A 22,173-nucleotide genomic window follows, 5' to 3' on the forward strand; every position below is an offset into this window, starting at 1 on the left:
CTTTGGCATCCATTGCCTCGAGTTATTAGCAGTTCCCTTGCTTGATGCCGCTGCTCAGCAAGCCTGCACTGCTCAGTACAGCGACCGTTGCTCATACGCTTCCCTCGCATGTCACAAATCGCCCGCCACCTCCTCCTATGGAGTCAGAAGCTTCTGAGGCCGCTTCGTCCACTTTAAGTAATCCAGCCTGCTCAATCGTGCCGCCCGCGAGGCCTCACAACAGTCTGTAGCCGAGGAAGGTGGAGACTCCATCCCCAGGCTGTCCAGCTGTTTTGGGATCACTTCGGGGCCGCACAGTTACATCTGTTGCCTCTCCGAACTCGTCCCCTTGCCAGTAGTTTACTCCCTGAAACACGGAGACACTGGCATACAGCTGACCCTGGGGCCTATGCAAAATGCGTTTCCCCAGTGAGCCTTCTTGCACAACATTGTGCTGAGTCAGGAAGAAGAAGGAGCAGGTCTCTTAGTTGCCCCGCAATGGCCCAACTGGACCTTGTTCCCCTGAACCTATGCTCCTCTCGACAGTCCTTCCTGACCCATTCTTCTGAGACATCTCAAGGACGGGGCACCGTTGGCACCCGCACCAGACCTCTGGAAACTCCATGTCTCGTTGCTGAGGTTCAGTTATCTACCTCAAAATGACTGTAGATACAATCAATTCTGCAAGAGCTCCCTCTAAAAAGATGAGGCTTGCTTACGACCTGAAGTGGAACCTGTTTGTTGTCGGTGTTCTTCCCACGGAAGACCCCCAAAGGTGTTCGATCACTTCTGTGCTTCTTTCCTGCAAGATGGGTCGGAGCGAGTCTCCCTCCACCCTTAAAATGTATGTTGCCTTTATATTACGCACATCATGATGCAGTGTATTTAATACTTAGGGAAGCACGACTTGATCGTCGGGTTCCTGAGGGGAGCAAGGAGATTGAATCCGCCTTGCGCCCCCTCTATACCTTCTCGGGACTTATCTTTGGTGCTAGAGATCTCCCCTTGAGTCACTGCAAGAAACTGAGTTAAAAATCCTGTTTGCGTGCCTCTATCGAGTAGGGGAGCTGCACACATTTTTGGTCAACGATTCGTGCCTGGAATTCGGGCCATCCAACTCTCACAATATCTGAGACCCCGGTCTGGATATGTGCCCAAGGTTCCTACCTCTCCCTTAAGACGGGACCAGGTGGTGAGCCTGCAAGCGCTGCCCCGGAGGAGGCAGACCCAGCCCTGGCTTTTCTCTGATCCTTCCGCCTTGCGGTTATACAGGACAGAATGCAAAGCCTCAGGACCTCTTCCAGCTCTTGTCTGTTACGGAAACCAGCAGAAGGGAAGGCTGTTTCCATGCAGAGGTTGGCCCACTGCATAGTGCTTGCCATCACCTTGGTGTGTTATACCCAAGGTGCACCGTGCCCACCTGGGAGGTGAGCTCCTCCAAAGAGTGAGTGTAGCTCCTTCCTGGGCGTTGACACAGAGTGCCTCGCTGACAGATTTTTTTAGAGCTGCAGGCTGGGCGACACCAGCACATTCGCTAGGAAATAGCCTATGTATCGAGCCGATACACCCGTCACCACTATTGCTGAACCACCGCTGACTCTGGGCTCCGTTCGTCTCCTCAGTGAAAAACAACTGGTGATGCAATTCACGCACGCCAATGTACATTGGCTCGTTTTAACAATACTCGAAGATGACAGGCTCCCTAAGCGTGATCCCAATCAGTCGACATGTCGACTACGTCTCCGTTCCCTCCTTCAGGGAACGAGGGTTACATAACCTGAGATGTTAGCGTTTATTTACCAGCTGATTCACAAATTGAATTATGCAAATGAGTTATCTGCTCAGACATGCCCAATAAAGAAGTGGTGAACACAAATTGCATGTGCAGTTCTCCATCTTGCAGGTTGTACAGAATGCCAAGTAAAAGATGTACAGTAGCAGACTACCTGAAATACTTAACTGTACAATGTTGTTGTACTGTACAACAAAAGCAGATTACATGCCCAGTTATAACACTTCACCATAATTTCATGAAAATGAATTACTGCTGCCATTATCACTACAAAATATACACAAACATTTACTTAAAATAACATGCCAATTACAACATGCGGTAATACTTTACTTAAAACCTTTATGTTTAATGTATTATAAAGGTATACATAATGTACGTTATAATTCATTATATCTTTTCATAAATAATTGTAACCAAAAGTTTACATGCATTATAATGTTTGCAGATTCCTTGTTGCATTTGAAAGTGGTTGTTTGTCATGTGTTTTATGCATTATACTTTCTAAACGCGTAACACACGTATTATAATGTATTATAACTGTGTTTACAATTATTCATTCATAACATCTGTGAGTATGCGGATAACAGGATAATAGCAACAGCAACGATAGTATTAACATTAATATAATGTCCACTCATAACAGAAAACATGATTTTTGTAATGTCACATGCATGCATGAATTATCGCACAGTAAACAGTACAACATGTTTATATCCTAGAAACCTAATGAACAAAGAAGACACGTGACAAATGAAAACAAACTGAAAGTCCATTAAAACTGAACTAAACTGAACAGAAAGGTGACAATTATATATCATATTTATATTATATTATAGAACATATAAATGTTCGTCCTAGTTTAATACGTTGCTTATATCAAATAAATTTTATTTGTAAATATTGTAGCCGATTTCACTCATTTCAGTGAATAAAAATATTTTGGGAAAAGCCAAATTTGTAAAAAATTTACGTTTATGTAAAAACAAAAACAAAAAGAAGTAAGTAAGAATAAATAACTTGTCAGAAATTATATCCTCGGCTGGATCAACTCACTCCTCAAAATAAAACTGAAACAGTCGCACTCTTCTTATGAGGTAAATTCTTCTGATTATTCCTCGCCGCATCCCAAAACAATGCAAAGTAAATGAATCTGATGAAACTTGATGCGTTTCATCGAGTTGATGTGGGTGTTATGAGCTCATACTGGAAGGACTGTACATCTCTCTCTTTTCATACAGATTACATAAACAGAGAATATTTATTTTCATGGCAGAAATCACAACCTGTTTGTTTACTTTATTTTACAAAAGCACATTGTTTTGTTTTGATTGTAAGTTGACACAAATAAAAGTAAACCCTTTAAAGTTTCGATTGATGTATTGCGTTTATCTGTACGATCATAAATGGTGGAGTAGATTTTGCTGCTATGTAAAAAAATACATTATACAGTACAGTATAAAACAACTCACACTGAAGTCATTTTCAGACCAAGCAGCTTTCTGTTGGTCAAAGCTACGAATCCGTGAGCAACTTGAACACCTTGCAAAATCTGCATGGGGAAATGTTTTCACCTTCACACAAAATTCCAAATTGCATGGATTCCTATTGAAAAGACAATGGTAGATGTGACCACACCTTGTTTTTTTTTTTTTTTTTCACTGACACATCACACAATAAAATTCTGCAGCTTTTCAGTGAATCCTCCTCAGACTGTGTCCTCAGAACACAGGTCATCCAAATCTCTTCATCCCACAGGCGTTTAGAGGAACTGCTCAACTCAGCTGAATGTCGGAGATGTCAAGAGATGAATGCTTTCTTAACCGTGGATCAACATGCTTGGCTGCTAGGTTGGCACAAAGTGAGGACAATTTCAGCTGTTGTTAGGGATTCAAAGTGATGGTTAACAAGAGAAAACTGAACAGAGCACATGCAGTTCAGCTTTATTGACTTTAAAAGGATAAAGGTGTACGTAATAAAAACCATCATTAACGCAAGGTAATCTGTTTTTTTATTTTTTTTTAAGCAAAGTCATCTCATGTCTTTTTCTCATATATACTCTTATCCTTCCAGACACCCTCAATACTGTAAATACTTTAGATCTCACTGAGCAGTGAGTAGGCTTGTGTTGATAGCTACAGATGAATATAGAAAAAAAGTGGAGAATGCAAGAGCCTATTTTGCACTGCCAATTGTTCTGGAAAATTGCTCTGGGAATAGGCATGATATGAGATGGTTTTTCTCTACAGCTCTCCTCGGACTAAATATGATTCATAGACATTTACATAGCTTCCATTTACCTGGGAAAATGAAGATCCAATCGCATGCCTTGAGGATGACATAAATTTATTTAAATGAGTGTTTTTCCCCTTCTGAAGCACATTTCAAAGCAATCTTTTGTTCTTGGGCTAAAGGAAGAACTTAATTCAATATTGATACTGCTCTTGTGTGGCCATTAACTTGAACATGTCAATTAACACACACACAATAAATTAAAAAAAGCTCTGCAATTACATTCTCAAATATTATGTATGAATAAAAGACTTCAGTGGGGGTCTTAATCTCCAGTGATTTGAGGTTAAGATTCATGTCAACCAGACGTACGACTGGGAGAAATAAATGGAGCTGTAATATAGTCCATGAAAATGCTCCTCTCCTTTGGGAAATCACATCACTCTTGCATTCCACATAAACACCCCCACTCACACAACCTGTGGTCTGTACTGCAATTTACTGATCGGCAAGATATGAGATCCACACTTGCATAACTATTCCACACTTGCTTGATTGCATCGATTCCTCCTGTCTGCCTTGCTGCTGCTGTTGAGTTGGTTTGCGTCTGTAAGCTTCGTATATCTTTCTGTTTTTAATCATTATTTACTATCATTCCTTGTTGTTAATACTGCTAAATATAACTTACTCAACATCACACATTAACCTGACATCGCTAGATTCAATCTAAATCGATAAAAAAAATTCTCTCGCGCGCTCATGCCTTTTACGAGTTCATTCAAACAACTGTGGTGAGTAGGATCAGTCAACAAACACGGTGAGTCATGTCATCTTCTCCTCTTATTGTCACTTGCTCTTCATGTAACATGTATAGCATAGCCTTCACTGTCAGCACAGGATTTACATGTGATAAATGCAGGGAGATAGTCAGGCTGACGGAGAAGATTTTAGAACTAGAGACACGCATCCAAACTTTAATCGAGGTTAATTGTAAGAGTGCAAGGGCTTTAGATACTGCTTTGGATGTGACGTGCTTAGTGAACTCTGTACATTGTTCGGTTCCGGCTGTAGTGCCAGTGCAGTGCTGTAGTCGTGGGACAAAACACCGCTCTTCCATTCCGATTACAACATCAAACAGGTTCAGGTTCAAATTTAAAAGTGCTGGCTAATGCTATAGCATGAAACACATGTAATCACATCTGCAAATGTTCCAAAAGCACACATTTCCTATGTGCAAAACACATGTTTCACATGTGATCCACATATTTCACATGTACAAATCACATGTGATCACATGTTAAATTTCACATGTGCAAAATCACATGTGAAGTTCATGTGTTTTTTCTGTAAGGGTAGATTCTCTAAGATTATTATTCACGTCGGCACTAATGATGTTCGACTCCGCCAGTCGGAGATCACTAAAATTAACGTTAAAGAGGTGTGTGAACTCGCAAGTGTACGATGTCAGGCACTGTAATTTGCTCTGGCCCCCTTCCTGTTCGCAGCAATGATGAGATACTTATGGCGCTTTTCCACTGCATGGTACGGCACGGTTCGGCTCGGTACGGTTCGACTCGGCGCGGAACGGTTCGGCTCGCTTCGCTTTTCCACTGCGTGGTACGACTCGACTCGGTACGGCACGGTTCGGTTCGCTTTAGCTCGGTTGCTTTTCCATTGCAGTTAGTACCGCTTCAAAGTGGGTGGGACTGATCGTTATAGTTGCCGCCTCTACTGCCATGACATCATCGTAAACGCGCCACATTTCAAACGCACAACACAGGGGATGGTGCTCTTGATTCTCGGCATGTGGATGTTTTTAAATTAAATTAAACGTTCTTATAATGGTTTACTATATGGAAGGAAAATTCTTAACGTGTAATTAAACGTTGCGTTCATATTCTGGGCTCATCTGATTTTTTGTACATAGCATAGCCTACTTTATGATTTTAGTATCATAATGATTAATAAATGCACGCACAATTATCCGTGAACTTGATTTGAACAAATGCCTTTCAACTTGTGTGTGCAAAATTCAGAATTAAATGAATGTGCAGCAATCTTTACAAATAGAGAGTCTAGGCCTAATGTAGCCTACTGTTTTAAACTACTGCCATTAAAAAAGCGCATTTAATGTTAATGTTATGTTATTTTTTTCCATCTGCCTATGTTGATTATGAAAAGTGAACAGCACGAGACGAGTAGAGAGACATGGAGCGAGTCAGACATAATTTTGACCACTTCATTAAGTTTTGTTCACTTTGTTTTCTTTAAAGTGAATTTCGTTTTGTATAAATTGTATCTTAATTTTAATAATTTTTTCATCAAACAATTGCCTGGATTGAATAAGATGCAAAATAGACAATTTAACCATTGAGGCGCCCGAGCGGTCACTTGCATTGTACGTTAACTGGAGCGCATCTCATCCTCAAATACACAAAGCTTGAAATGTCTTTAAACGAAATAATTCAAAACAAAAAGAAATAGGCTACTCTCTTATGTAATCCATTATGTGCATTTCTCTCTATAGGCGCGTTTACTACGAATATGGCGATCGTCAACTTCATCTTTGCCATGCACAGACACTGACAGAAAACACTATTTTATAAATAAAAATCAGTGCACGCGTTTTAATAAAATTAAAACTTTAATTGTGATCATTTAAAATAATTGAATATTAAATAATTTGTGGCCAATTTTTGCTCATTTATTAATAGTATAGGCTATATATATAGGCTATATATAGGCCTAATTTTATTAAATTGAACAAGCGCAAAATTCAGCATTCAATCAAATATTCAAAAAGACTTAATAATAATAATGTTATTTCAACATAATATCTCGTTATTTCGACATAATGTGCGTGCAACAAGCAAGATGTGCGTTTGTAAATCCGGGGACGCGTGCACTGATTTTTATTTATAAAATAGTGTTTTCTGTCAGTGTCTGGCAAAGATGAAGTTGACGATCGCCATATTCGTAGTAAACGCGCCTATAGAGAGAAATAACATTATTATTAAGTCTTTTTGAATATTTGATTGAATGCTGAATTTTGCGCTTGTTCAATTTAATAAAATTAAAACTTTAATTGTGATCATTAAAATAATTGAATATTAAATATTTTGTGGCCAAGTTTTTCTCATTTATTAATTATATATATATAGCCTATATATATATATATATTATATATATATATACACACACATATGTGTGTGTGTGCCCTCAGCACATGCGTTAAAAATTATCCGGCGCCGCCCCTGACTGCAAGAAACAGTTTACAAGAAACTTTTTAACTGCAAGACACTAAAGCGTTGGCTGTTGTCTACTGGCTATTTAAAGCAAGCGGGTTTGTCTCGTGCATGGTCTCGTGTCGCAAATACAATGACACTGGTAGTGACGATTCTGTCTGACCAATCAGTGATCTTCAGTGTTTTCACGTCACATTTTAGTACCGGTACGGTACGCTTGGAACCTCAACAGAGGTGGTACCATTTAAAGCGAGCCGAAGCGAGCCGTACCGTACCGTACCATGCAGTGGAAATGCGCCATAAGCGTGCCGTACCGAACCGAGCCGTACCGTACCATGCAGTGGAAAAGCGCCAAAGCGTGCCGTACCGAACCGAGCCGTACCGTACCATGCAGTGGAAAAGCGCCATTAGTAGACTGTCCTCACTCAATTGCTGGCTGTCTAAGTGGTGTCCGCAAAATAAAATAGAATTCATAGACAATTGAAAAAGTTTTTGGGGCAGACCTGACCTGTTGAAAAGAGATGGTATTTATCCCTCCTGGGATGGTGCTGCTCTTCTCTCTAGTAATATGGCACATAGTCTTAGAGCTCAAACATGAATTGGGGCTCAAGTCAGGAAGCAGACAGACTGGCTAAACCGACCGGCTGCTAGCTGTTTCACATCACTGAGGTCAGTTAATCCCATCACACAGAGACTCTTTCACCTAGATATCATCATATAGAGACTGTGTCTGTTCCCCGAATTAGGAAATACAAAAAACTTCCTAACCCATCTAAGGGTACAATTTTGATTGATGTTCAACAAATAAAAAACAAATATAATACAAATGAGCAAACGATAAAGCTTGGGTTGCTGAATATTCGATCCCTTACTTCAAAAGCACTTATTGTTAATGATATGATTATAGACTATAACCTAGATGTGCTGTGTTTGACAGAAACCTGGCTACAACCAAACGATTACATTACTTTAAATGAGTGCACCCCGCAAGATTACGGTTATAAACATGAACCTCATCTGAAAGGCAAAGGGGGGGGGGGTGTTGCTTTAATTTATAGTAATATTTTCAGAATAACTAAGAAATTTAGTTTCAAATAAAATTATTTTGAAGTGTTGGTGTTTAATGTAACAATATCTAGTGTAAATGATAAATCACATTTGAGATTTGTGCTGGCTACAGTATACAGGCCACCAGGGCACCAAACAGACTTTATCAAAGAATTTGCTGACTTTCTATCAGAGTTAGTACTAGCTGCAGATAAAGTCCTAATTGTTGGTGATTTTAATACATGTAGATAACGAAAAAGATGCATTGGGATTGGCATTTAAAGACATTCTTAACTCTATTGGAGTTAGACAACACGTGTCAGGACCCACTCATTGTTGTAATCATACTCTAGATATAATATTATCACATGGAATCAATGTTGATGCCGTTGAAATTCTGCAGCAGAGCGATGACATCTCAGATCATTATCTAGTCTTGTGTAAACTTAATTTACACAAGACTTAATTTCACTTCACTTTACTTCATTCTTGTTAAAAAAACGCAACTTGATCCTACAGAATTAGTCAATTACAGGCCGATCTCGAATTTACCTTTTCTGTTAAAGATACTAGAAAAGGCAATATCTTCACAACTATGTTCCTTTTTAGAAAGAAAGGATATCTGCAAGGATTTTCAATCATGATTTAGACCGTACCATAGTACTGAGACAGCTCTCATTAGAGTCACAAATGATTTGCTCTTATCATCCGACCGTGGTTGTATCTCTCTATTAGTGTTACTCGATCTTAGTGCTGCATTTGACACTATCGACCACAACATTCTTTTAAGTAGACTTATGTTGGAATTAGTGGAACTGCATTAGCATGGTTTAAATCATACATATCTGACCGTTATCAGTTTGTAGCAGTAATGAAGAGATGTCTTATCAATCAAAAGTTCAATATGGTGTACCACAAGGCTCAGTACTAGGACCGTTGTTGTTCACTCTGTACATGCTACCTTTGGGAGATATCATTAGGAAGCATGGCATTAGTTTTCACTGTTATGCTGATGATACGCAGCTCTATATTTCTTCACACCCTGATGAAACTTACCAATTCACAAAATTAACGGAATGCATAGCTGATATAAAAAACTGGATGACTAGCAATTTACTACTTAATTCAGAAAAAAACAGAGGTTCTAATTATTGGACAAAAAACATCCTCACGTAATAACTTAGAATACTGTTTAACACTTGATGGCTGCTCTGTCAAGTCCTTGTTGTCGGTTAGGAACCTGGGTGTGCTCTTTGATACCAATCTTTCATTTGAAAGTCACGTGTCTAGTATCTGTAAAACCGCATTCTTCCATCTTAAAAATATATCTAAATTACATCATATGCTCTCAATGAAAAATGCTGAACAATTAGTTAATGCGTTCATGACATCAAGGCTAGATTATTGTAATGCTATTATGGGTGGTTGCCCTGCACACTTAATAAACAAACTACAGCTGGTCCAAAATGCAGCAACTTGAGTTCTTACCAGAACCAGGAAGTATGACCATATTAGCCTGGTTCTGTCAACACTGTATTGGCTCCCTATTAAACATTGTATAAATTTAAAAATATTGCTGATAACTTACAAAGCACTAAATGGTTTAGCTCCCCAGTACTTGAGCAAGCTCTTAACGCATTATAGTCCTTCTTCATAGACCTTCAAGATGAAAAATCTTGTTACTGTTTTTTGAGTCACATGTATATTGCATGTATATGTGGCGATATGAGAAAGGAATGGTTGAGGGCACGCTCTCTAATACAGAGCTATAATGAATCACGACTACGCCACCCCAGCATTAACCCAGCTGGGGAAATACCCATAAAAAAAGGGCACACAAGTTCGTTTCTCCCTCCCACAATCACAAGACACTGAGACGTGAATACGTACAGACAAATATAATTATTTATTTAATGATCATAAATAATTTAAAAGGTTACTAGAGTCAGTAAAACAATGGGGCTGGATGGCAAGGCCACTAGTTTGTATATGAGCAACGAAGCTCAATCAGTAAACAGACATGCAGGCTCTCGTAACGGAGCTGGGGTGCACATTAGCTGGGCAGGCTGAGCAGTAGGCCTCGAATCAGCCCGCAAGGAGTACCCCGTGCCCAAAACTTCCACACACACACTAGTGAAATCCACTAGAAGAAAACCTCTACCGCACACTTAAAAGGAGAATTGCTGTTCACCATGCACAGGATGGCTATAGCCTGCCCGCTTTTGGGTCACCCCTGCTCCTGTTTGAGAAAGAAGGAAACCAGTTAACAAAAGAATATAAATGTTCCCTATAAGAAAACAGCATTAATTGTTAATGTTGCCAGCAATAGGCAATTAACGCCAAATAAACGCACAGAAACAACGTACAGTTGCTTACCGACAGCTTATACAAAGAGCACAAAAACAAATCAATCAATTATATCCGAATCTAAACATAAGCCAAACATTACAATGAGAAAAAGAAAACAAACCAAAAACAAAGCAGCCGTACGCAACGCAGCTGTACGCAAAACAGCTGCACGCAAAACAGTTGTCCGAAACAGCTATCAGCAAAACAAATAGAAACCAAAATAGAAACAAAACAAATAGAAAGAAAACAAATAGAAACAAAACCACTAGAAAGAAAGCAACTAGAAACAAAACAACTAGAAACAAAACCACTAGAAAGAAAGCAACTAGAAACAAAACAACTAGAAACAAAACCACTAGAAAGAAAGCAACTAGAAACAAAACAACTAGAAACAAAACCACTAGAAAGAAAGCAACTAGAAACAAAACAACTAGAAACAAAACTGCAGCGTCGAGGCTAAACAGCGTTGCAATCAAACGCCCACTTTAACAGAATTATATTGTTCTGTTTATTCTAAGTGTGCGCTGCAGTTATGTCATCTCCTGCTTTAAATGTTTGAGTTTTTTAAAGCAGGATGAAAGCAGCGTTTTTATCGTTCATCAGATAAAAAAAAAAAAAAAAAGTTCTGAAAGTGAAACGATATCGTTTCTCTGTGCCGTTATCATTATTGTGGTGTGGACTCTGCTAATCCTTTATATTTAGAATGATTTTTAGAACTATATCTTGATCGTTATCATTACAGTTATCGTCCTTGGTGTGAAAGGGCCTTAAGTCTTGTACTGTAGCTGGCCTTCCTAATCAGTTTGGTCAGCTGTTCAGCAGATGACGTATAAAAAAATGCTCACTTGTTGTTATTTACTGGTAATAATCTGAGCCTTTTTGTACAGTGCTGTTATCTAATTAAGCCTGGTGTTTGGATGTTTTAACCTGAACTTGTTTAATGTTCATTAAATTGATTTATGATTTATAAAGTGATTTATGGCTAGTGATTTATTCGACAAATTGGTTTAGGCTATTGAGAATTTGGTTCAGAGAATGTTGTTTAGTGTTTTAGCAATTCAGAAAAACTGTAATCAAGTTCAGGTAGTTAAAACACTGTTTGCAAATCTCATGCACTCTTTTAGCAAAACTCTAAACACATTCTCACTCACTAAAACACATTTCGCACTGTGATGCACTTATGTTTCGAACCGCTAAACACAGGCAGGCAAGAAGTTAAACACAACTACAACACAGTTGTCATCATTAACACACAACGACTCAAAATTGTTGACACTTTTTTCTAATGATGTGTCCAAACCATCTGTACATAATACAAGTCAGATCAGAGTGCCAAAATTGACTCAAAATGTTGCACTGAATGTTGATACCAACAATGGTTGGAAACAATATAAGAGGGAGAGGAGGAAGAGTATGAGTAAGAGGACGAGGACAAGGAGGAAGAGGAGGAAGAGGAGGAAGAGGATGAGGACGAGAAAGAGCAAGGTGTGAAGAATGTTGTCAAGGCTGGATCTGGCTTTAGGGGTTTTCCCTTTGCCTGCAGATATGACATTGTCTGTGATGTGGACAAAGTCCTCAGGCCGGACAAAACATGAAGACAGAATAAAATCTCTCTCACTGACCTTTATTTTGCAGTTGCACAACTCTTTTGAGTGTACTGTAACATGCCTATCATTTAGAGTTCTTTACTGTAACCTTTTTGGCTTTTGCAGTTGGGTCACTGTATTTTCACGGTATGCAAGTGCTGAATATACAGACATTCACAATAGTATACAATATTCAGTACAATATTATACTTTCAGTGCATACTGTATACAATTTATTCACCTCACTACTGTAAGTTGTCATTACTATACTTTTTTACGTAATTGACAAATTTGTTTACTTTGTTACAATATACTTTTTCTTTTCTGTAACTGCATGCTTTGGATTTCGTGTTCTCCATTATTTGATGTAGTGTCTAATGAATGATCTGTAGTGTTTATAATGTTGACTCGCTGTATGTATGATCTGAAAGCATTGTTTGATTTTGATCACAGGTTTTGAGGCAATTGTTTGATTTAACCAGAAGTGTCAGAGGTTCTCTGAATGTGGTTTGAAAATTTAATTTGATTTTGTGTTTAAGGTTTTGAGAAAGTGAGTGATGGTTTCAAGAAATGTGTTTTAGCAGGTCAGAAAAACTGTAAGTAAACTGATGACACACTAATAAGAATCTCAGGATCATATAAATAGGGCCACGGTTGATTATGTGCTTTGGACAATGAATCCTAGTGGTGGGAGACAAAGAGGAAGAGGAGTAGGAGAGGAAAAGAAAAATGAAGGGGTCAGGGTCAAAGGACATTTGTTTCTGATGAAATACAAAGCACTATAGTTGACTATGTTCTTTTGCATGGAATGACCATAAGGAAAGTTGGTCTACAGGGTCATCTACAGGGTTTTTACACATACAGTATAACACAGTAGCAGTACTTTAGATGGGAGAACTTTCACTATTCTATGTACAGAAAATACTGAAGCACATTTTGTACACCCTCAAACTTGTAATTGTCAAACTGATTTGTAGCCAAGTACTTCTTACATTTCATATTTTTGCAGAACTGAGAGACGACTGCCTAGGGGAAGGAGAGAACGTCTTATGTCAGAAGACTAAGAAACTGCTCTAGTATGGCAAATATGTTCATTATCAGTACTGCAATGCAATTTGGCCAAGGATCCTGTTTTTTTTTTTTTTTACTGTACTGTAATTGACAGCATAGGCTGTTTTGTATTGAAATTCAAAGTTCATGTTCAATTCTTTGGTATTTCAACTTTTCTTTTTTAGTGCTTTTCATATACTGAAATATCTTTACAGTACTCTTTAGCTGATTGTTGCATTTCACTGTATCTGCACCCTTCTATTTATGTTGTATACTGTAATAGATATTGAGCTGTAAAATTATACCTGATTGCCAAAGGGAAAGGGAGTTTATTTTATTTTATTTTATTTGTATTTTATTGATCTCACTAGTGTCTAATGTTGTAGAGGGCTTGCGTGTCATGTCTAAAGTCAAAGTTTGTTTTTTCAGCAAGATTGAATGAGATTTTGAGTGAGAATAAGTATTGAGTGGAGAGCTTCATTTTTACCTGAAAATAAAAAGTACTAAACATTGCCTGTGATGTGGACAAAGTACTCAGGCTGGACCCAACATAGCGACCCGATGCTGATAAGTCTGATAAGAAAAGTACAGCAATTGAGCCAACTAATTGTTTCTTGACAGAATATGTGGAAACTTGATTTAGTATTTATTATGTTTCATTAGCAAATATGAGTTGCGTATTCAGTATTTGAAAAAAATCTGATTTGAATAAAATGATGTAATTTGGCAAATTTTGCTGCATATATATAAATGTTATATATATATATATATATATATATATATATATATATATATATATATATATAAATCATATATATATAACCATGCAAACAACCAGTTTATGTGTAATAAAAACGACAGCCGAGACACATCTGAGAGATGGGTCTGAGACCCCCACCCTCGTATTTCTATTTATGTTTTCAATTTGTACAAGTGGTCTGTTTTAATAGACCATATAAAATCTACAAGACTGTTTTGTAAGTTATTAGTGTCTCCTGAAAGGAAAATAAAATGTTTGTGCTTTTATTCACAAAAGACAAACAATGTTACTTGGTTTCATTCCTTTATGCCATTTTGCATATTGTGTTTCTCAGATACAAAGATTAAACCTGAATGAAAATGAAGAAAATCAATCAATAATCAAGTAAAGTACTTTAGCATCTATTAAAAGTAGGATTTTTGGGTACTGTCCTTTGAAAACATTTTTATTTTTTTCATTTGAGTATTTGAAAACACCAAAGGACTAGCCTGGATGCCAGCCGAACTTAGCCCCGCCCACAACATTTTTAGGTCGGGAAGTTCGGTCTGGACTTGTGGTGCGTTCAAGACGCCACATGAACGCCACCACAATGTCGTAAATACCAGTGGGGAGCTTGGGATTTTCTCTAAGCCCTGATCTTTACTGGTGGCGTGTCACTGAGAAACATGGCGGAATACCACAATACTTAAAGGTATTTAGCAGTGATATTGTCAGGCTTTTCTATTTACAGCGCAGTAAGCTAATATGATCGCATTATAATATAACAATGCAACATGTAACGATAAAGTTGGCAGTGGCTTCATAAATTAATTAAAAACATAAAAATAAAAATAAAAAGTACACCTGATGCACATTTCTTTGTTCTTCATTTTCTAGAACAAGAGTTTAAGAACCTTACTGTATTATTGTGTAATTAATTAAGAGAAGTACTCTGCCATCTTACTCTGAGGAAAGTGACTTGAACGCACCAGCCATCGTAAATACGAACTTCCCAGGAGAATTTGAACGCACCATTGATCCGTTGTGGAGCAATTATGCTCGAACCAGAGCTGTTTGGACCAATCAAATTGTCAGGGCGGGCTTTATATGATGATGGACAGATGATCAACAGTAACGTAATCATCCACATCACCAAAGAGCGCTTGGGTTGAATTTGTTTACAACAAAGATGCCTGCAAGCTGGAGAATTGAGATTTCACGAGTTCACACTTACAAATAAGTCCGATAGAATAAATGCATATTTGGCATGCTGTCTGAGGAGAGTTTCTCCGGGCTCGGTATTCGGCCCGAACCCAAAGTACTCCCCCCGTATCCCTGGTTGTGGAAGAACAAGCCAAGAGTGAGTGGAGGGATACTGAAAATTGTCAAGGAATGTTAGGTGAGTTGACAGAGTTAATAAATATATGCTTCCTCTCATGCTGATAGGGTAGACATGGTAATTGTTTGATGGCAAGTTGATTGGATTGATTATTTGAATGTGCTCCTTCCGAACTTTGTTTATGAAACGTGTAGATTCCGCCATCGCGTCTGTTATAGAAGATATCGACAGCGCATTAATTTGAAAAGAGGGACAGAGAACTGCGATCGAGGCATTTGTCGGTCGGAAAGATGAATGAAGAACATACGTCACTTACTCCGTGGCTGTGATTGGTTGTAGGTCTATCCAATTGAGTGCAGAGGCATTTTCTTTCCTGGTTCGGTTGAAACACCCCCATAATCACAGCCCAATGGAGCAGTATCAGACTCATATTCTGACTAGAGTCTGAGTATGACGACGTCAGGCTACCAAAGGACACATATAGGTGCTAAAAATGGCACACTGCCTCCCTTCGGTTACATTTGAACAACTCTTGCTCAGAATGTGATAGAGAATTTTTTTTTTCTTTTCTTTTTTCTGGTGAATTAAAGTGACAGCGCATGTTTCGTGGTCAAAATGAACACAGATTGACCTGAAAATGTAGTAATTTCACCATAAATGCGTTTAATTAAATAAAATGTAGTAATCTCCCCATAAATGAATTTGATTAAATACTTTTTTTTTTTTTTTTTATCTTTTTACTTTAAGACCGAGGTAAAGCAAGGAAAACTACAATTTACCTCAACAAGGCGACATAATGAACAACACTTGTCTCATTCGTGGAGGTGGAAAAACAAGTTCTTTGTGACATGCAAGATTTATTGTATTAAAATTTAAATGCAAAAGAAAAGGCATGAGAGTCCGCTGTTTTTGTACATTTTAAGTTTTAATTTTAAATGTTTGCGATTTTAATATAAGTACATGGTTAAATATTTGACCACTTGCTTGATCTACTTAATATATAATTATATATAAGTAATGCATTGAATAATACGTTGTTTAAATTGTGTTTAAACGTTAATATGTCTATTAAAGAGTGTATATGTGTACAAAGAGAATCACAATGCTGACACAACTTTTTTTTTAATAAAAGTTGCTGATAACTTCTGGATTTGAAATACAAATAGTGAGTATGTGTTTGTGGTACAGCCACGGATCAGTTACGCACTGCAAACGCAGCATATGTGAAAGCACTATACTGCCGTGCAAAGGCAAAAGACCGTAACTTCGTTTTTGGTCGAAAATGAGTTATTTATATTTTTGGCACATTCAAGACCTCCTTTATCATGTGGATAAGTATCTTAAATCAATTCCGTTGTTTTTTCGAGAAAATAAAGAATTGTCTTAACAGTAACTTCCAAAAGCCCATGAGAAACAAAGGCAGAACACCGTAACATCAGTTACGGCTCTTTGGCTTTGTTTTGGAACGCTCGAAATGGAGTTACGGTGCTCTGCCTTTGTTTAGTCGCGCGTCAATATGAAGTTACTGTGCCGGTGTTCTATCAAATAATGCTACCTACCAGAATGTACTGTTATCTGCCTTTGTTTTAATGTTAAAATTACGGTGTAGCCTGTGTACTTTGTACAGCTGCCATCAGTCCCTCTAACTTCTAATGTCCTCAGAGCTTTGTCCTGCACAACTGCGGTCAGTACATTTAGTATGGTCTGAACCCGCCGTCGACAGACGTGCGATAACGATCGCGAAGGATTATGCAGAGTTGACAGAAAAACGTTACGCATTGCCGTATCAGATGAATACAACCAAGAATTAAAGCCCCGCCTCACTCAGTTCGGGTACAGGACCTGGTTGAAACACTCATGCATCTAGCTGGCAGAGTGCCAAAACTTCGCCGGCGACTTCAGCCCCGCCCTAAACGCGGTCGAGTCAATGCTGGACTAATATATCTATGGAGGTATTTTGTCATGTCAAATGTATTAATAATGCCATCAGAATGCAACCAAAGCACAGGATAGCAATAAGTAGATGGCTATAAATAATTGTAAATCATACAAAATAAATGCCATGGTGACTAGATTTTATACAGGTGTTACTATAATGATTTTGTTAATGGTGATCAGCAACCAAATATTGATAATGTGGAAGTTACTGCCTTTTGCCTTGGCATGACTTCTCACTTTTTGCTGACAATACCAAGGCAGAGTACAGTAACTTTAAAATAGTGGTCAAAAGTCAAGTTTGAGCTAAAAAAAATTTTATGTATATAATTTCCATTACTAAAACAACTATTTGCCAGATTTCCAGTGTCCTACCTATAATTAATTTGACGGGACAACTAAAAATCTTTAAAGTCATTTTTCTCAGTTCCACACTCTAGCGACTTAAGGTCTTTTGCCTTTGTAGGGCAGTATAGCGCGTGCTGCTCCTGCACCGGCACACGGAGTATGTGTGAAACGGGCGTTAGTGTGGAAGAGGTTAATGTTGTGAGAAAATGGGTGAAGGTTTCAAGAAATCTGTCTTAGCAATTGTGAAAAACTATAACATGGACACATCAGCATCATGAAAATTAGGCTACAGGAAAGCTTATTTGAAGATCAAGATCCATTTCTGAACTCAATAGGATGCTCCAACAATGCGTTGATTGTATTTTGACGGACGATTTCGAATCCCGAAACATGGATGACTTTATAAGTGTTTTGTTTTGTTGTTGTTGTTGTTGTTGTTAAACATACTCCTACCATTACACGTTATGACATCACTTATGGTTTATCTTTACAATGATACCAACATCATGTAATAAGAAACATCTGGTGTAAAGTTACAACTTAACACGGTCACCAGTTAAACTGTAACACCGGTATGGACTTTATTTTAAGTACAAGTAAAAAATGTTATCCCACCGCCAAAGCCTTATTTCATCGGTGAGTGATAGATGACTGACTGCTGCACTTGTGACAGGGGGTGTTGTTACTGAAAGAACGAACAGAGAGAGAGAATTGACACGATGGTAAAAGGTCAGAACACTGAAGTTTCATGTGGAGCATTCAGAGATTTTTGAAGTCACAAATAATCCTGGAGTTGGTGATGTGGTTAATGTGGATCCACCAGCTGAAAAGAAATCGTACAGCTTTCGGAGAGAATGGCTAAAAGATTTTGAGTGGCTCTGCTATGCTGATGGTTCAATGCATTGCGTTCACTGTAAAGCCTGTGGGACAGAGTTTTGCAGGTAACACAGCGTTCGCAACTGAATCAATACATTTTAAGCGCGAGAGCTTGGTTAAACACAGAGAGAGTGCCAAGCACAAAAAATGCATGGACAAGTGTGTGGCAAACAAATCAGGTTCATCAGGTTCGATTATTGAGGCTTTTAATCGCCAGGATGCTGCCGGTTGTTCCGCTCTACTGGCAGAGCTAAACGTTGGGTGCTCCTAAATTTTTGCTGGTGCTCCTAACTTTTTGAAGTTGGGAGCACCAGTGCTACCAATTAAAAAAGTTAATTTCGAGCTCTGAAAGGGTAAACAAAACTGGAGACAGGATCGGTGACACAATCTTGCATATTACTGAAATGATCTAGGTAGATGATCTGGGAATCTGTTGGGGTTTTCAATTCAGTGGGGTGTGATAGTGCTAAAAACACTTAAAGGTCAAAAAGGTCAAAAAGATTATAACATCATTCAGATGGGGTGCAACCAATGGTCAGAGTTATTTGACAAGCAGTCTCTCAAACATCTTCATGATGTGCGAAGTTAGGGCAACTGGTTTCTGGGACACCTCAGTGATGCAGTACTCCAGAGAGCTAGATAGCACATCATCCACACAACATAGCCCACTATTTCCCAACCCTGTTCCTGGAAGTACACTGACAGTACATATTTTTAAAATCCTAATCAGACACACCTGATTCAACTCATTAGCTCATTAGTAGGGACTCCAAGACCTGAAATTAATGGATCAGATAAGGGAGAAATCCAAAATGTGTATTATTGGTGTTCCTTCGGGAGCAGTGTTGAAAAATACTGTTCTAGCATGTGTGGAACTTACTCAGCTCTCTTTTCTTCTAGCTGGCAATTACAGACATGATGAATAGTGGAATGGGAGTGGATGTTGCATGGTTGATGTTTCCAGGTATCGAGTCACAGGAAGAAGAAGAGGTAGTGCATGGAAAACTGATCAGATATCAAAGGGACAAATCTGCTGAAGGAAAAAATATACATATATATATATATATATATATATATATATATATATATATATATGATGAGCTGAGCTCATTAGCACCCTCTCCAAGTCTACCGGTACTTAAAGTCAGGCCAGTGATGGTTCTCTTTACTCTCCACACTTCCTTAACATTATTTGTAGAAGCTTTTCCCTGTAGTGTGCACTCACCTCAGTCCTGTAGGTACACCTGATGGATCTTATAATCTCGTTCATCTTTGTATAGTTAAGATGGTCATCAAGGCCAAAGGGGATCTGATGTTTCAAAACAGCAGGTCTTGCAGAATAAAAATGAATGTTTTGGGGACAGGACACTTAAATACATTTTCCAAATTTCTAATCAAATTCCTCTAAAGTTCTACACTTTAGAAAAAAGCTACCACCTTTAGTCACTTTACATAAACCACATAGACAAAAAGTATAGGACCACATTAGTCAACCCATAAATGTTTTCTAACAAACTGCTCTGTCGATTCTGTCTCTGCAGATACACCAAGCTAAAAACTGCCACCAACATCTACATCTTCAATTTGGCCCTGGCAGATGCACTGGCCACTAGTACACTTCCATTCCAGAGCGCCAAGTATCTAATGAACACCTGGCCCTTTGGTGAGCTTCTATGTAAAGTGGTCATAGCCATTGACTACTATAACATGTTTACCAGTATCTTCACCCTCACTATGATGAGTGTGGACCGTTACATTGCCGTGTGCCACCCTGTGAGAGCACTGGAGTTCCGTACCCCGGTCAAGGCCAAAATCATCAACGTGTGCATCTGGATTCTCTCCTCCGCTGTAGGAGTGCCAATCATGATCATGGCAGTTACCAAAGTGACAAACCAAGGTGAGCATGTATTTATATATCAAAAATATATATATAATTGCTGGATGATGTGTCTTGATATAACCAAGAAAATCAAAGTTCACCTTCTTTCTAGATCTGATTAAAACTGTTTACATTTATTCCATAACAGGTGCAACTGTCTGCATGCTGAAGTTCCCTGATCCAGACTGGTACTGGGACACAGTGACAAAGATTTGTGTGTTTATCTTTGCATTTGTGGTACCAGTGCTAGTCATCACAATCTGCTATGGTCTGATGATCCTACGTTTGAAAAGTGTCCGAATTCTCTCAGGCTCAAAGGAGAAGGACAGAAACATGCGTCGAATCACTCGAATGGTTTTGGTAGTGGTGGCTGCCTTCATTATCTGCTGGACACCCATCCACATCTTCATCATTGTCAAAACACTTGTAGACATCAACCAAAAGAACCCCTATGTGATTGCCAGCTGGCACCTGTGTATTGCACTTGGCTATACTAACAGCAGCCTCAATCCTGTCCTCTATGCTTTCTTGGATGAGAATTTCAAGAGATGCTTCCGAGACTTCTGCCCACCCTTCCGAACCAGAGCTGCCCAGAATAGTCTTAACCGAGCAAGAAATGCTACAAGGGAGCCAGTGTCAGTTTGCGCACCTTCGGAAGCAGGAAAGAAGCCAGTATGACTAGGCCTGGAGAGGATCCCACGGGGGTCCCAGTCCAGAAGAGTTCAGCAGGACCTTCAATCAGAGATCACCCAAATCTCCACTACTGAATTCTAGGAACAGAATTTCCTACACCCTGGGAAGAATACGTAACCAGAGAGTCGAGCAGCTCTTCTCCTGCACCATTTATTACTTTGTATTGTGGATTGGCTCCAGTATTATTTGGCATAAATAACTAGCATACACAATGCAGAGCCTCTTCTGAGCCCAATGTTATGTCCAAAACAGGGTAAATTACATCAGTATTATCAGACTTTCAGGGTCTGGTGGACCTTCAGGGTCTGAAATCACACTGGTACTGAGAACGTGACCCAAATGTGAATGAACGACAACGAGTCTGTAAACAACAGATGAATAAACTCTCTGTGACTGAAAATAAATTGCTGACACATCAAGAAATGAAACCTGAAACCTACAAAAGCAAACAGTGGAGATGAGGTCCAATTGGAGGACACTGGCTGAAAAGGAAAAGTATTTTCAGCAGTTGATTATATATTTCATTGTCTCTACCTTTCAGAGATATTGGACTGTAGATCCTTGGGGAAAAAATAAATAAAACAAACATTGGACATAGATGTAAACCTCTCCTCAAATGTCTGTTAGCCCCCAGTGAAACTCTGGAGAAATGATGGGAAAATATGTCTTGCCCCAGAATAGACAGCTGTCAGATTGGAGCAGAATGGAGAAAGGTTGAGTAATATGACATGCAGACCAGAGAGTATATGGTCTTAATCTGTTCATAGCAATATGAACAAATAAATTATGGACATAATATTGAACGATTATTAGCCATTATTGCTGAAGACCACCTTGTGATACTCTGCATCAACTCTCCAACTTACTCATTTTGTCCATGAACACATCTTCTGACAAACTTATTTTCAAAACTTGTCATTCATTTTTTATTTACAGTGAAGGGGTGTACATAGCAAATTTCTTCAGTTTCCTGGACATTTCCAATAAAGTTTACTTAAACGAAGAGTAAACCAAACTAAAGAGAAACTCTAAATTACCATTGACTGTTGAAAGAAATCATCCATTAAATGTCATGCCAAAAACT

At 38.6% G+C, this 22,173-nt stretch overlaps 1 protein-coding gene across 1 annotated transcript in view; it reads left to right on the forward strand.

Moving 5' to 3' along the window:
- oprd1a (opioid receptor, delta 1a) overlaps positions 1-21,908 on the forward strand; it is a gene marked incomplete at its 5' end in the record, with an annotated part of 43,058 nt that extends 21,150 nt beyond the window's left edge. The window contains 2 exons of the mRNA XM_084423636.1: positions 20,059-20,414; positions 20,545-21,908. Of these exons, the coding sequence (XP_084279762.1) occupies positions 20,059-20,414; positions 20,545-21,074 (886 nt within the window). The 3' untranslated portion in view covers positions 21,075-21,908. The remainder of the gene's footprint in view (positions 1-20,058; positions 20,415-20,544) is intronic.
- Positions 21,909-22,173: the final 265 nt, after the last annotated feature.

The sequence above is a fragment of the Rutilus rutilus genome (genome assembly GCF_951802725.1).
Source record: "Rutilus rutilus genome assembly, chromosome: 11".
NCBI classification, from domain to species: Eukaryota; Metazoa; Chordata; class Actinopteri; order Cypriniformes; family Leuciscidae; genus Rutilus; species Rutilus rutilus.